Source organism: Sorex araneus, chromosome 5, assembly GCF_027595985.1.
Source record: "Sorex araneus isolate mSorAra2 chromosome 5, mSorAra2.pri, whole genome shotgun sequence".
NCBI lineage: Eukaryota > Metazoa > Chordata > Mammalia > Eulipotyphla > Soricidae > Sorex > Sorex araneus.
Genome location: NC_073306.1, coordinates 39,551,177 through 39,564,343, shown reverse-complemented (window position 1 = coordinate 39,564,343; position 13,167 = coordinate 39,551,177). Strand labels below are relative to the sequence as shown.

At 59.8% G+C, this 13,167-nt stretch overlaps 1 protein-coding gene across 1 annotated transcript in view; it reads right to left on the bottom strand.

The window, feature by feature from the left end:
- The window catches only part of GRIK3 (glutamate ionotropic receptor kainate type subunit 3), a 192,067-nt gene that overhangs the window by 32,074 nt on the left and 146,826 nt on the right, over nucleotides 1-13,167 (bottom strand). The window contains exons 8-10 of the mRNA XM_004614243.2: nucleotides 11,913-12,020; nucleotides 9,558-9,671; nucleotides 4,046-4,249 (exon numbers count right to left, since the gene is read on the bottom strand). Of these exons, the coding sequence (XP_004614300.1) occupies nucleotides 4,046-4,249; nucleotides 9,558-9,671; nucleotides 11,913-12,020 (426 nt within the window). The remainder of the gene's footprint in view (nucleotides 1-4,045; nucleotides 4,250-9,557; nucleotides 9,672-11,912; nucleotides 12,021-13,167) is intronic.

Sequence of the window (13,167 nt, the reverse complement as noted above, 5' to 3'; positions counted from 1 at the left end):
GTCCCAAAGTGCTGGCTGCAGGGCATGGGCCCCTGCTTCCGGTATCCTGTCCTGTGTCTGGCTTTTAGGACAGCTGGGCAGGACTTTCTGCTGGGGTGCATGAGGAGGGAGGCACCTCGCTTTCCACTCTCAAAAAAAAAACCCTTCCCACACCTCGCAGGCCCCCCAGACATGTGTCCAGCCAGGCAGGTGCCCCCTCCCCCCACATCTCGTCCTCCTTCACTAAGTCTCAGCCCAGGAGCCCCTCCTGCTGGGCTGCTTGTCACTCCCTGTCCCATGCTCTTAGGTCAAACTCAGACCCCTGGGCGGCATCAACGGAAATGTGAGTGTCAGGTGCCTGCCGACTCGGTGCTGGTCCCAGAGGCCAGGGACAGCGTCCACCATGGTTGCTCCCACCACTCCAGCCACTGTGGGTTCTGGGGTGCTGACATGCCTTGGAGTGCTCAGCTCAGAACCCCCTCGTGCTCCACACCAGACCCCCAACAACCTTTCCCCAACACAGCAACAACCCCCCCAACCCTGCCCCAGCCACCGTGGGCAGCTAAGGCAGCTGGGAAGTGGAGGGTCTACCTGCCCCCCATCTGTGTCCATCCCAGAGATGGCCTCAGACACACTGAATAAGGCGTCTCATGCCACACTTGATGTGTTCATCAGTCCCACTTGGAGGACATGTCCGAGTGTTGGCTCTCCCCGCCCCGAATCCCATCTCCCCCTTTTAACATCACCCGTAATGAAGTTGGGGTATCTAAGTCGGGGTGTGCTCTGTGGAGTTCAGCTCTGGCCGAGCCTTCTCTCCAGAGAGTTCTGCAGAATGAGTACTCCAGGGCAGGGTGCAGGCGTCTTGACACCCTCCTACTCTTCTCCACGGAGGCCTTGTTGCTTCTTGCCCCCACCTCATCTGCTCTTGTACTGGTATGTTTGAGTCCAGGCTGCTCTCTGCTGGCTCTGGACCAGCATCTGTGGACTGAGGGGTACGCCTCAGCATGGCAGTACCCTCCCCTGTCCTCCAGCTGCCTGCCTGGGCACCCACAGGCACATGTGAGCTGCCCAAAGTACTGAGCACCTGGTGCCCTGACAAGGGTCCACCTGTGGATGCCTTTCTCTGTGCTCCTCTTCCCTGTCCCATCAGGATGCTAACTTGTCCCTAGGATCTCCTGGAATGCACAGGATTCACCTTGGAGCACCAGTACCCGAGACCAGAACTAAGACCCTGCCTGGCCTTCTGGGTAGATGGGGTCATGGCCTTGACTCTGGACCTCCCCCTGCACATGCCCCACATTCACGGAGTGCAGGTGGCCGGCACTTGATGCCGAATCGCTGGAAATCTTCTCCCGAGCCTGTGAGAGAGCGTCTTTATCACCCCCACTTCAGAGATATGGGAACGGGGGCCAGAAGGTTGGGCAGCTCTCCCAACTTCCACGGAATGTGCCAGACCTGGAATTTGGAACCCTCTGCCTGGGATTCTGAAGTCATTAAGACTTCGGGGAGTCTTTCAGGCATGTGGGCGAGAAAATAGGTGAGGGGAAAGGAGCGAGCGGCAGTAAAAATCGGAGCGGGGACAGTGGAGGCGCCGTGCCACGGAGCTGCCTGCGGCTCCCCTGCCTGGAGGTGACCTGGAAGGAGCCTGTGAGCGTGCACCTTCCACCCCCGCCTACTCCCCACGCCCCAGCTTCCTCAGCCCCTCAGGCCTCGTTCCCAGGAAGATGCGTGACAGGGTGCAGAGGTGAGCCAAGTGAGAGGGAAGGACTTCCTAAGCCCTATGGGTCAGGGGCTCCCCACCCCCAGGACCTCCAAATGGGCCCCGGGGGACAGACACTCGCAAAGGTGGACATCCATCATTTTTACGTCTTGTGCAGCTTCCTAATAAGGACGTGATAATATTGCCGGGCCTCCACCAGGCTTCCCATGAGCTCGTGAGAAGACTAATTATCTGACGGCACTAATAAATGGTTATGATGTTATTAAAAATGGCACCAAGCTAGGATGAATGGGCTCATCAGCGGCAGGAACTCGGGTTTAACAAGGTCCCCTGCGTGTCCCGTCAGGTCCCTGTGGCCTTGATGGGTACTGGGCTGCACAGGGACCCCTGGCAGGGCGTCCTCCTTTCTCCAGCCGAGGGTCAGCGGAGGAAGCTCTGGCTACTGCTGGGTGCTTCTGATTGCAGCCTCTTCAAAGCCTCAGACCCGCTGCTGATGCTGGCACGAGACTCACAGCCCCGCTCAGGCCCACAGGGGGTCCCGGCTTTCCCCGCCCCTGCCAGCCCCCGGCCCGAGAGTCTCTACAGCTGACAGGTTCAGAACACCCCCCCCCCGCCCGTATCACCCCCCTTTCCCACGTCCACTGGTGGCCTCAGGGGAGCCAATGATCTGGAGGCTGCCGACTGATCTCCATAGTAATTACCGTTACCACGAATACGGTGACACCACCACTCCCTCCCTTCCGCTTAGACCCCGCCCGAGTGCCAGGGCCGCTTCCCCACCACTCACTGCCACTGACCCTCCCTCTAAGCCGGAGCACACGCGGGGCAGGAGGGATTATTCCCACAGGCCAGGGAGGGCACGGGCTGGCAGGGAGGGAAAGGGACTTGCCCAAACTGCCCCAGCCCAGTCTCGTGGGCATATCCCAGAGCCCTAAATCCAACAGGGCAAGAGTGAATGCAGAGAGGATGCTGGCTTGGGCCCGCACAGACGGGAAAGGTCCTATTATTATCATGGACTCTGGAGGGCACGGAGAGGTTAAGAAACTAGTCTTGGAGCACACAGCAAGTAGGCAGCACTGTGGCACCCCAGTTCACGCCCCTCCCCACTGTGCTCCTCCGGCCTAGGGCCTAGGCCAGGCTCTGCCTGCCCTGCTGGCTCTGACTTCTGCCTCTGTCCTCACTCCTGATCTCCGGGCTCCTGTGTGGCAGCAGGTTCCTGCCGCCAGGGCCCCCTGGCCGAGGAGAGCATCTCTCAGAAGAACATCCAGTCAGTGTCAAGTGCGGGACCCGCTTCCTCTGCCCTGGGGAAGCCCCCAGGGGCTCTTTCCCCACATATGAGAACACAAGGCAGAGAACCAACAAAGACAGCCCCTCGTGAAGCACCAGACCCCCCCCCCAACCGCTAATTGCAGGGGGCCCTCCACTGCTCCCTGCCTCAGTTTCCTCCTCTGGGCGGTCAGAGGCGGGGGCCTGGCAAGGGGAGGTCTGGAAGCCATCGGCTCCCTGCCCTCACAGCAGGTCTCTGATAGAAGGTGCTCTGGACGGGGATGGGGGGTGGGGAGAGTCCAGTGAGCACCGGCAGACCCCCGTCCACGGTGCTTCCCGCTTTCCCCCGCGACCACGGGCCCTCGCAGCTGCTCAAAGTGAGGCACTGAGGCTCTCCCGGGTCACTGTGATTTCCAGGTCACATCTGTCAGGGGCGGAGCTGAGACCAGGCCCTCCGCCCTGGCACCGCCGATGCCTTCCAACTCTCATGTCACCCCGCATATTCGTGAGGCGGGGCCCAAGGCTGCGGCTCACTGCAGAAGGACACTGACCGTCACCTACTAGGGGGCCAGGGTCAGCCCTGTTCACGGTTCGTGAAGGGCTCAGGTTTTGGGCGCCCACCGGGGGATTCCCCAGACTACAGCTTTTCTCCCTCTTGGTCCCAGCCCCAGCTGCTCCCGTGCCTCAAAGCCCCCCACACTGGCTCCTCAGCACCTCCCAGCTCCGGAGAGGCCCTTCTGCCAGCCGTGCCCCCAGCACCACCCACCTCCTCCCTGGAGCCAACGTCGCTCGAGCCAGAGACGTAGGGACCTCTCTGTCCACCCCGAGGGGACGGCTGTGGCACGGGGCCCTCGCTACATGGCTGGGGCAGCCTCCTGTGGCCCTTTGCAGAGCAGAAGACAGTGGGGTTCCGAGGAGCCCTCCAAGGCGAGCCTCCGCGGTTCCAGCGGCAAGGGCCCTGAGCCACGTGCCTGGGTGCAGGGGAGTGGCTGGGAGCTGGGGAGCAGGGGTGCGGCCGTCCCCAGGCCCTGTGCCCGTCTCTGGGTCTCTCAGCCCCGCCCGTCGCTGCGCCCCACTCACGTGGTCGATGAGCTCCTTGATCATGCCGTTCCACTGGCCCTTTTCGTCCTGCGCGCCGTACTTGCCGTCCTCCACCAGCCGGATCTCGTAGGAGAAGCCCAGGATGTGCGCCAGCTCCTTCAGCAGGTCGATGCAGTAGCCCTCGAACCGGTCGTTCCCAAACAGGGTCCGGTCAGACTTCCGGAACATGACGAAGGGCTCCTCCTGCGGGGACCGGAGGGGCAGGGGCTGAGCCTGGGTCGGGGGGGGGGGTGGTGGGCGGGCTGGAGCACTGGGTCAGAGGCCCCTGCTGGTGCGGCAGGACCCGTCTTGCATAGGTTGCACCCGATCACCCCCAGACCCATCCCAGCCCCACACCTGCTCCCCTGAGCATCTCTAGAGAGACCCCGGCACAGAGCCAGGAACAGCCGCAGAGCGCAGCCAGGCACGGCCCAAAACACTGCCCTTAAATAAAAGTAAACTCATATTTGGGGGCGCCTGGGAAGGCTGCTCTGCTCTGCCAGGGGAGGGCAGGGCCTCTTCTGGACCCAACTCTGAGCCTCGCAAATGGCCACTGCTGGTGGGGCCCCACTTGAGAAAGGGCTGGGAAGAATACACTGACCCCCCAGACCCCGGTCACTGTCAGGGGCGGTGAATGGGGGATGAGCTCCGGCCGTCATGCCTGTACCCCCTTCCTGCCATCCCAGGTGCACGGGGCAGGACCTCCCAATGCCTGTCCCTGGGCCAGCAGCATTAGCACCCCCAGGACATGTTAAAAAGACTTCCCTGGCCTCGGTGTGCCTCAGGAGAACGTGTTCCCAGTGACGGGCAGGGCGGGGCCGTCACGGGCCGTCTGCTTGGGTAGATGCTCGAGTGCAGTGAACAACCAGCACCACGACACGTGGCGGCCCCGAGGTGCACTCCAGGAGAGCACAGCAGAGAAGAGGCCTTTATTCCTGGGGAGACTGGCCCCACAGAGATTCCTGGACAAACCCTACTTGCTTCTGTAGAATGGGGCTAACACTCAGACCTCCCCCACAGGACTATTTTGAGGATGAAATGAGTAAATCTATGGGAAGCAAGGGTAGAGGAAGCTGGCAAGGGTAGGCTGCCATTATGATGATGATTCCTATCATTATTATGAATATCCTCCTTCTCCCTGGGTGCCAAGCGGCCCGTCAGGGCAGTTAGCCTTCCAGGCCAGAAGACCAACGTCCAACGGCACCAAAGGTACAAAATGAAAACTGGCAGCAAAAGGGCCATTTCAGGAAAGGTCCCCGAGCCAGCTCGCTTCCTGACCCTCTCTGCCTGCCCCTCCCTGGCCTGGCCTCTAAAATTAGCACTTCATTTGGGAAGCCACCACAGCCCCAGAATCTATACATCTCCATATAAATACGCTGCCTTCGGAGCAGCTGTAAAATGCCATTAATTTCGGGAAGTGCTCTGCGGACGGCATACATATTTAACAGCCAAAGCCCAGAGCATTAAAACGGTGCTCGGCTTAGCGATGTGTCTGCAGCCCGGCAACATTTCCTAGGGGGTAATTCTGAACTCCGCCAACTACTTATTCATGGACTATTTCACAATTTATTACTGGAAATGTCCAGACAGCCAATTCACAAGCTCTCTGGGCTGCTAATCGATTGCTCAGTGAAGGTGCCCTCAATTTCCTAACTTCACGCTCTCCTATGGCTCCGGGAGAGCAGCCGGAGGAGCAGCAGTAATATTTCTCTTCAACAAGTCATAGAAAACAGGGGTCCAGAAATAGAACCCGGTTCTGACTTTTCCTCGCCAGGGCTCTTGGTCTTGAGTCGGTCTGATCACGGATGCCAGAGAGAAAGCAGGGTTGGGTGTGGCCTGTGGCATCAGCCGGAGGAAGCACCATAAGAACCGATTTGCCTTTGAACTTGGGCAGGGCTGACCCCCATCCTCACCCGCCCTGCCCCACAGACAACCCCCCGGGGCCAGCTCTGCGGTTCCCTCCCCTCCTGGGCTCCACCTTCCTCAGCTTCTCTCTCTCCTGCTGTCCGCCCCACCTGCCGGGTGCTGGTGCCTATGTGGGTCATGAAGTCTACAGGGCGAAGATCCGGCCACTGATGCATGTCCGGACGCCGGCATGAGGCCCACACCCACACCTATCCCTGCCTGCATGCCAACGCCGCTGCTCACTCCAGCAGCCCTGAGAAGCCTGAACCTTCAAACGTGGGGCTCCCAGGAGCGAGTCGGCTGTTTTCTTGGTGTGTGAGCTGAGGTTTGGGCGGATGAATGTTTCATGAGCTCGAGGCTGAGCAGAGGCTGGGGCCCGGCCAGGGAGGGCTAGGTGGGGGCAGGGAAACAGGGGGGAATGGCAGGCTGCCCGGCCCCTCTGGCCCTGGCATGGGACAGCCCCTCACACACACACAGCTCAGGGGCCAGGGGCTCTGTGCCCCTGTTGGCCCCGACTGAGGAAGGCACCTTTGGACCGATCCTGAGGGTGGGGTCTGGGGTGGGACAGCTGCTGCTCTCTGCCCCGCTCAGACTTACGGGGTGGAACGAGGAGGAGGAGGGGGAGGAGGAGGGGGAGAAGGAGGAGGAGGGGGAGGAGGGGGAGGAGGAGGCGGAGAAGCACCTCTCAGGGCGTTCCAGCAGGTCCTGTTCTCTGGGGCCAAAGCAGTTGGATGCTCCTGACCTCCAGCCTTGGTACCTGTCTGTCAATCAAAGTGCTGTTGCCTTGACAACGCACTTGCAGCTGGGCAGGGGCCAGTGACCTCGGCAGGAGGTGCTGGCCCTGCATTCAGGCTTGGGTTTCCTGCCAGAGCATCTGGGTGGGGTCAGACTGAGCCACTCCCCACATCGGGTGACTGGAGGGCACCCCAGGGCTCGGGAAGACCCTACTGGAATTCCTGACACCCCAGAGCTGCAAGACCAGCACTAGGTCTTCAGGAGGCACCAGGCCCTGTGTGGGAGTTACCCCCACTCAGGACAGCCCAGGACAGTGTCAGGCCTGACACTGCAGAGGGCACCCTCCCTACTCCACTCCAGGACACGGGGGCTTCTTTCTCTGTTCCCCCGGGGGAGGGACGCTGACCACCACCCAGACTGCAGGACAGTGGGGTGACCCACCATGAGCACGACAGGTTGAGATGGCCGGCAGGAGCTGTGGAAGCATCAAGCACCTGTCCAACTGCAGAGGACAGAGTGGACGGGTGGGCAGGAGCGGACCTCGACCTTGACACGGTATGGAAAAGGACTGGGGTCTGGGCTTCATGTAGCAGGGAGACAAGAGTTCAGATGGGTTCAGGAGGCCCAGACCCTCCTACTGCTGGGGACCAGTCAGGAAGGACAGAGGGACACGAGGAGCTGACCTCGACCTTGACACGGTACGGAAAAGGACTGGGGTCTGGGCTTCATGTAGCAGGGAGACAAGAGTTCAGATGGGTTCAGGAGGCCCAGACCCTCCTACTACTGGAGACCAGTCAGGAAGGACAGAGGGACACTGGATACTAACCGCACCAGTGGCAGGGTCTGGGGCTCAGGCAGCACTGGGCAGGCTGAGGACTTCCCACTCAAGGGCAAAGTGCTCAGAACGCCTGGTCTTCCGGGGCACCTGATGGTTTTCCGGTGTAGTTCAGGGCTCTGTCTGTGCCCAGAGCAGACAGTGAGCTGGGACCCCAGAAACCACCACAGCTATTGCCAAAACGGCAACAGTCCATGCCTCTGACATTAATCATTCAGACAAAAGCACCAGCGAGAAGGTACAGTCCCCGCTTTTTCCACGGGGAAACCGAGGTACAGAGCAGTGAAGCATGGTTTCGGGGTCACCCAGCCAGTAAGGGGGGGAAAGCCAGAACACCGCCCCCCAAGTCTGTTCTTCCCCAGGCGTGGTCACACTTCTGGATGACGAGGGCTTCCCCTTCCCTGCGCCCTGGGGTGTCTGAGTGCGAGCCAGACCCAGGGGCCAGATCTCTCAGGGAGCAACCAAGAGCGGCAGGGACATCTCTGGGTCCCGCCTCTGTGGGTGGAGACAAGTCCGAGGGATGCTGTCCTGGGATGCCGCCCTGCCCTCCATCTCGCAGAGCGCCCTGGGCAGTGCCAGGCTGTGCACTCTGCCTCCTTTTGGTTGCTCGCCTCTCCTGGCCTCTTCGGGCTGGGGCCGCCCCACGGCGGCACGTCCCATCATCTCTCCTAATCTCCGAGCGCCGATCAGTTTCACCTTGGTTAAATCTCCTCTTGTGAAAGTGTTTTATTTATATCTCACATTTTATGCAGCTCTGCGTTTAATCTTTTACCACCCTTTTACTATTTTATTTTTACCCTTTTATATTTTAGCTTTGTCACACTTTTATCCTTTGCTTTCTGACATTTTACATTTTTCCACCTTGTCTAGCCAGAGCTGTTAATTATTTAATTTTTCATCCTTTCTCTGATGGCTTTCCTTTTCATCTCATCCATTTATTTTCATCCTTCTCTATTATTTTCCCTTCAGCCTTTTATTTTGTTCTCTTTGTCTTCTCTGTTTCTACCCACAGCAATATTCCATTCATCATGCACCAGCCTCTACTATACTCAGCCCTGGATTCTTCTTAGGTGTTTCTTTAGAATCCGCTGGGTTATCCTACAATTATCCCCCCTGTTCCTGATGAGACCGTTAGTTTTAACGTTCTGTTATTGTGTCGATTATTTTAGTTGATGAGAAGCCGGTCAATAATAAAGGCAGGTATGATGTCTGGTTTTGGGGGAAGATGCCCTAAAAGAGGGGGCAGGGCTTTCCACCGCAGAGTTCCCAGAAGCACCCGTAGGTCTCCATGGGCTTTGCTCAATATTCTGCACCTGGAGACAGGACCCCCATGTCTGCTGCACAGAGAGATTCCTGGGAGAATGGGGTTCAGCAAGCATCACCCCACTGTGCATTCCACAGTACCCACCTACCGGCCCCGGAGCCGACACCTGAGTTCCAGGAGCAGGAGGGTCTAGCAGCGCCAGGATGGCCTGGCCAAGCCAGCCCTGGCAGGAGCAGCAGCACGAGCCTCACCAAGGCTCCCAAGAAGAGCCAAACTCAGTGTCACGCAGACCCTGTTCCCTTCAGTGGCTGCCTGACATCCTTGGCCACCATTACCAGGGGCCCCTCTGCTCTGGAGACCCTCGGGTATGGCCCGCTGTCTCCCAAGGAGATGCCACCAGGCTGGGCCCACGCATCCTTGAGGGCCCTTGGGTCAGGATGCCCTGGGCGGGGTGGCCAGCTGGCCCCTACCCCTGGGGGCAGAGACTGTGCTGTGCCGCTGGACACCGGGGCAGCCTCCAGGAGGGACGTGTGGGGAGGCCATAGGTGCTATGGCCAGGAGACAGGGGAGCCACTTCTGGGGTCCGCCTGGTTAGGAGAGGGGTGCTGACCAGGCTGGGGGCTGCAGGGAAATGGAGGGGGCTGGGGCTTTGCCCCTCCTGCTCTCTGAGCACCTCCTGAATGTCCCCCCCTTCGTACAGCGTGCCCCACTCTGCCTCCCAGACATCTTGCTGAAGACTTTGCTTGGGGGTGGGCCCGGTCACCGGCTCTTACCAGCAAGGTGGTGACAATGAGAGACCGGTTGGTCAGTGAGTCCGTGACATTGGGGCCGCGACCCTTGGCAACTTCCGTGATGTTGAGGCCGTCAGCAGGACTCCACACCCCGACCTGTGGGACAGACAGACAGACAGACAGACAGACAGACAGACAGACAGGCTGATTTCATGGCTCCTTGTTCTCCCCACATTTGGCTCGCCACTCTAGGGGCCACTCCCCACTTCCTGAGGACACACAGAGCCCAGGGTCCAGCTGCCGCAAACCCACTTGTTGCCAAACCCGTCAGGGCAGAAGGAGAAAATGCAGGGGAGGGGTTGGCTGGGGAACACCGGGGATCCTGCCCTGGGACACGGTCACAGTCATGCCAAGCCCGGAGAGTGCCCATGACTGGGGGAAACCCCGGGTACACAGCAGCTCACTCTCTGGGGCCCGGCCCAGGGCTCACTCCTGGCAGGTCTGGGCCAGGAGGGTCTCTGAGCACCTGTTGACTGAGTGACCAAGGGGACTCGGGGGTCATCACAGGCTGGTGCTGAGGAGTCTGGGGGGCCCACAGAACAAACGTGGGTGGCCCTCACTGGGGCCTTGGATACCTCTGGCTTGCAGGCAGTTTGCGTGACTGTTCTGTTAAGTCAGCAGCCGCCTTGCTGCGGGGACAGGATGTCTGTCCCTGAGGGCTCTGATGGCTCTCTGACCCAAAACTGCCGGGAAGCAATCAGGTGTCAACCCCGAGTGTCCCGAGCAGCGCCCCTGGGACCCCACTCTACCCGGGGTGGCCCCCACCTCAGTCCTGTCTCATGAAAGGTTCTGGCAGCCCACTTCACTTGGCCCGGCTGGGGGGTACTGAGGAAGCTTAATCAATTAAGCAGAGAGGCCGACTGCAAACATGCCATTAAGAGAGCTGTGCAGAGCAGATAGCAGGGGGACGTGTAATTAGGCCGGGTAATGCGGCCTTAATCCTCCCAAAGCCACTGGCTGGAGCTGGCCGCAGTAAGCAAGGCAGGAAGCGAGCGGCACGGTGGCCGCACGTGGGGGCTCGGCGGCTCGGTCTACGCGGATCCCCGGAGCCAAGAGAAGCGGCGTTCGAGGGCTCTTCTCTCAAGTGGGCTGAGCCCAGGGACAAAGCACATCACGAGGGGCCCTAGCAGCAACCCTCGGTGGAGGGGGCGTTGGGTAAACAGTGGTCCAGTGGCTGAACCAACAACAGAACCCTCGCCAGAAAGATTCTCCTGAGCCGCCTGCCCCGGTGGCCCCAGACACTGTGTGTGTGTGTGTGTGTGTGTGTGTGTGTGTGTGTGTGTGGAGGGGGAAACAGTCGGACCAAATGCCCCACAGCAGACACGCCCGGTCTACAGGTCAGGAGCAATAGCCAGGAGCCTCTGACAACCTCTGTCCAGGTGTAGCAGGGTTAGTGCCTATTCTTTATGGTTGATCTGTACCCAGGGGACCAGCTGGGAGGTGTGGCAGAGTGGGGGGTGCGGGTTGGTTGGGTGTGGGGGAGAGTGGAGTTTAGGCCTGGAAGGCAGGCTGCAGCATTTCTCGGAGATCCTGAGAAGCGAGAGGCGGGAGAGCCGTGAGCAGGTCAGAGCAGGGAGAGCTGTGCCTGCGGAGTATGACCGGGGGTGCCCGATGGTGGGATGGCTTGAGCGGAGGCTCTGGGGAGCCAGGTCAGGGTGTCGAGAAAAATCCAAGGAAGAGGCCTGAGCCAGCAGGGCGGGAGAGGTGGTGGCTGGGCCCTCCTGCCTCTGCGTGTTAGACATCCACTTCCAGAGGTGGGCAAGTGCCTCATTGGACCCCCGTTCTCAGCTGGGAAGTCCATGCTGGCAGAAAAGGCCACGGGCTCCCAGGCTCCGTGACAAACATTTCCCGAGGATTCCAAAAAGGAGACTCGAGACCCCCAGCCGGGTGCTGTCCTCCCCCAACCTCCCCGGAAGCACAGAGGACTTAGAAAGTCCCAGTGAGACCTTCAAAACCCACTCGCCCCAAACACACCGCAGCCTCCCTCCTAGGTCAGACTGACCATGCTCACATACATGGGCGCGTGGCACCTGGTCTGCCTGCATAGGCGCCTCCATGGGGGAGTACACCCCACACAGTAGAACCTCTGCCCACCCTGCCAGCCTCTCATTCCTTCCCAGATTGGGTCACAGGGTTGACCTGGGGTCTGCTGGGGGCATACCCCTAGGTTCTGCCCCTCCACCCTGACCTGGCCTTCATGTCCTCTCCAGGATCAAGGCCTGGCTCCACGGGTCCGTTCACACTCCGGGCCCTCTCCCCAACTCCCCCACCCGGGGTGGGTCTTGCCCACTGCTGCCGCCTGCCCCGTGCCCGCCTCCCTCTCCGGAGCCCACGTACCTTCTCCAGGCCGTCCTCCTTCAGGCTGATGATGTCCAGATCGAAATCCGTGCGTAAGCCACTGGTTTTGTTGAAAACAATCCGTCCAGTTAATCCTTCCCACTGAGCCTGCCGGAGGGGAGAGGGCAGACAGGCAATTCCTCAGGCTCATAAATCATCATTCGGTACAACTGTACAATGCTTCATTTTAATTACTCCTTGCACTGATACTGTTCCCCCAAGACCATGATTAATTAATAATCACCTCCATCATTGCTCGGGCTATGGTGCGAGCCAGCGATTTCCATAAATTCTATTATGCTCTTTAGCCAGCTTTACACTTGCACCTCTCGTGTACAACATCGATCTCGGATGCGCTCAAATGAGCCCCCGCCTCGAAGCCAGGAGAAGGGGGACCCGTGTCAGATCCCCGGAGCGGGGTGAGGAGGGAGACCAGCAGAGCCGGGGCAAGTCACAATGCCAAGGGCAGAAAGCTCAGAGGCCAGGTCTGCCTGGCTGTGGAAGAGACCCTGAGAGGTGCCCCCGAAAGCTGGCCCAGCCCCCCCCCCACAACTCAGCCCCAGGCATGCCCTGATAAGAACTCTAGGATCAGGGTCCTGGATGCCCCCAGAGTTGGCTGTGTGTGGCCACAAGAATTTTATTTCACCTCTCTGTCTCAGTTTCCTTGTCCACAGGACAGAATTTAACAATAAGCACCCAAAATACGGAGGGAAAAATAAATCACAGAAATTGCTACCAAACAGGAGGAGAGGCAGGGGATTAGGAGCTGGTCCTGCAGTGAGGACTCCTGTCCCACAGGCACCCAAATCAAGTCTGATCTGCTGTACCATGGGGTGCCCTGAGCAATGCTGGGTCAGACCTGGAGGCCCCCAACACTGTGAGGCCCTGCAGGACCCTGGCAGCACCTCATCTTCGGGGTCCTGCATTGACCCACCAGCCAGGCTGGCTGATAATTACCGGCGGAGACCCCCTACTCCCCCAGGTACTTAGAATAATACCTGGGATGGGCTGAGCCTGTGGTCAGCGGTGGCTCCTGCCTCAGTGTCCCTGACATGAGAGGTGGGGTGTGGGGTGAGCAGAGATGCAGGGCAAGGCTCAGGACCCCAACGGGAAGGGCAGGTGCTTCTGGGCTGGCGTTGCACATTGGGATCAACAGAATCCCCTTCCCACCGCCATCAACAGAACCTTCCACCACGGGTGCACAGAGTGTCCTGGCCACCCGCGCTGCGTCCCGCCACTGAATTGCTGCTGAATT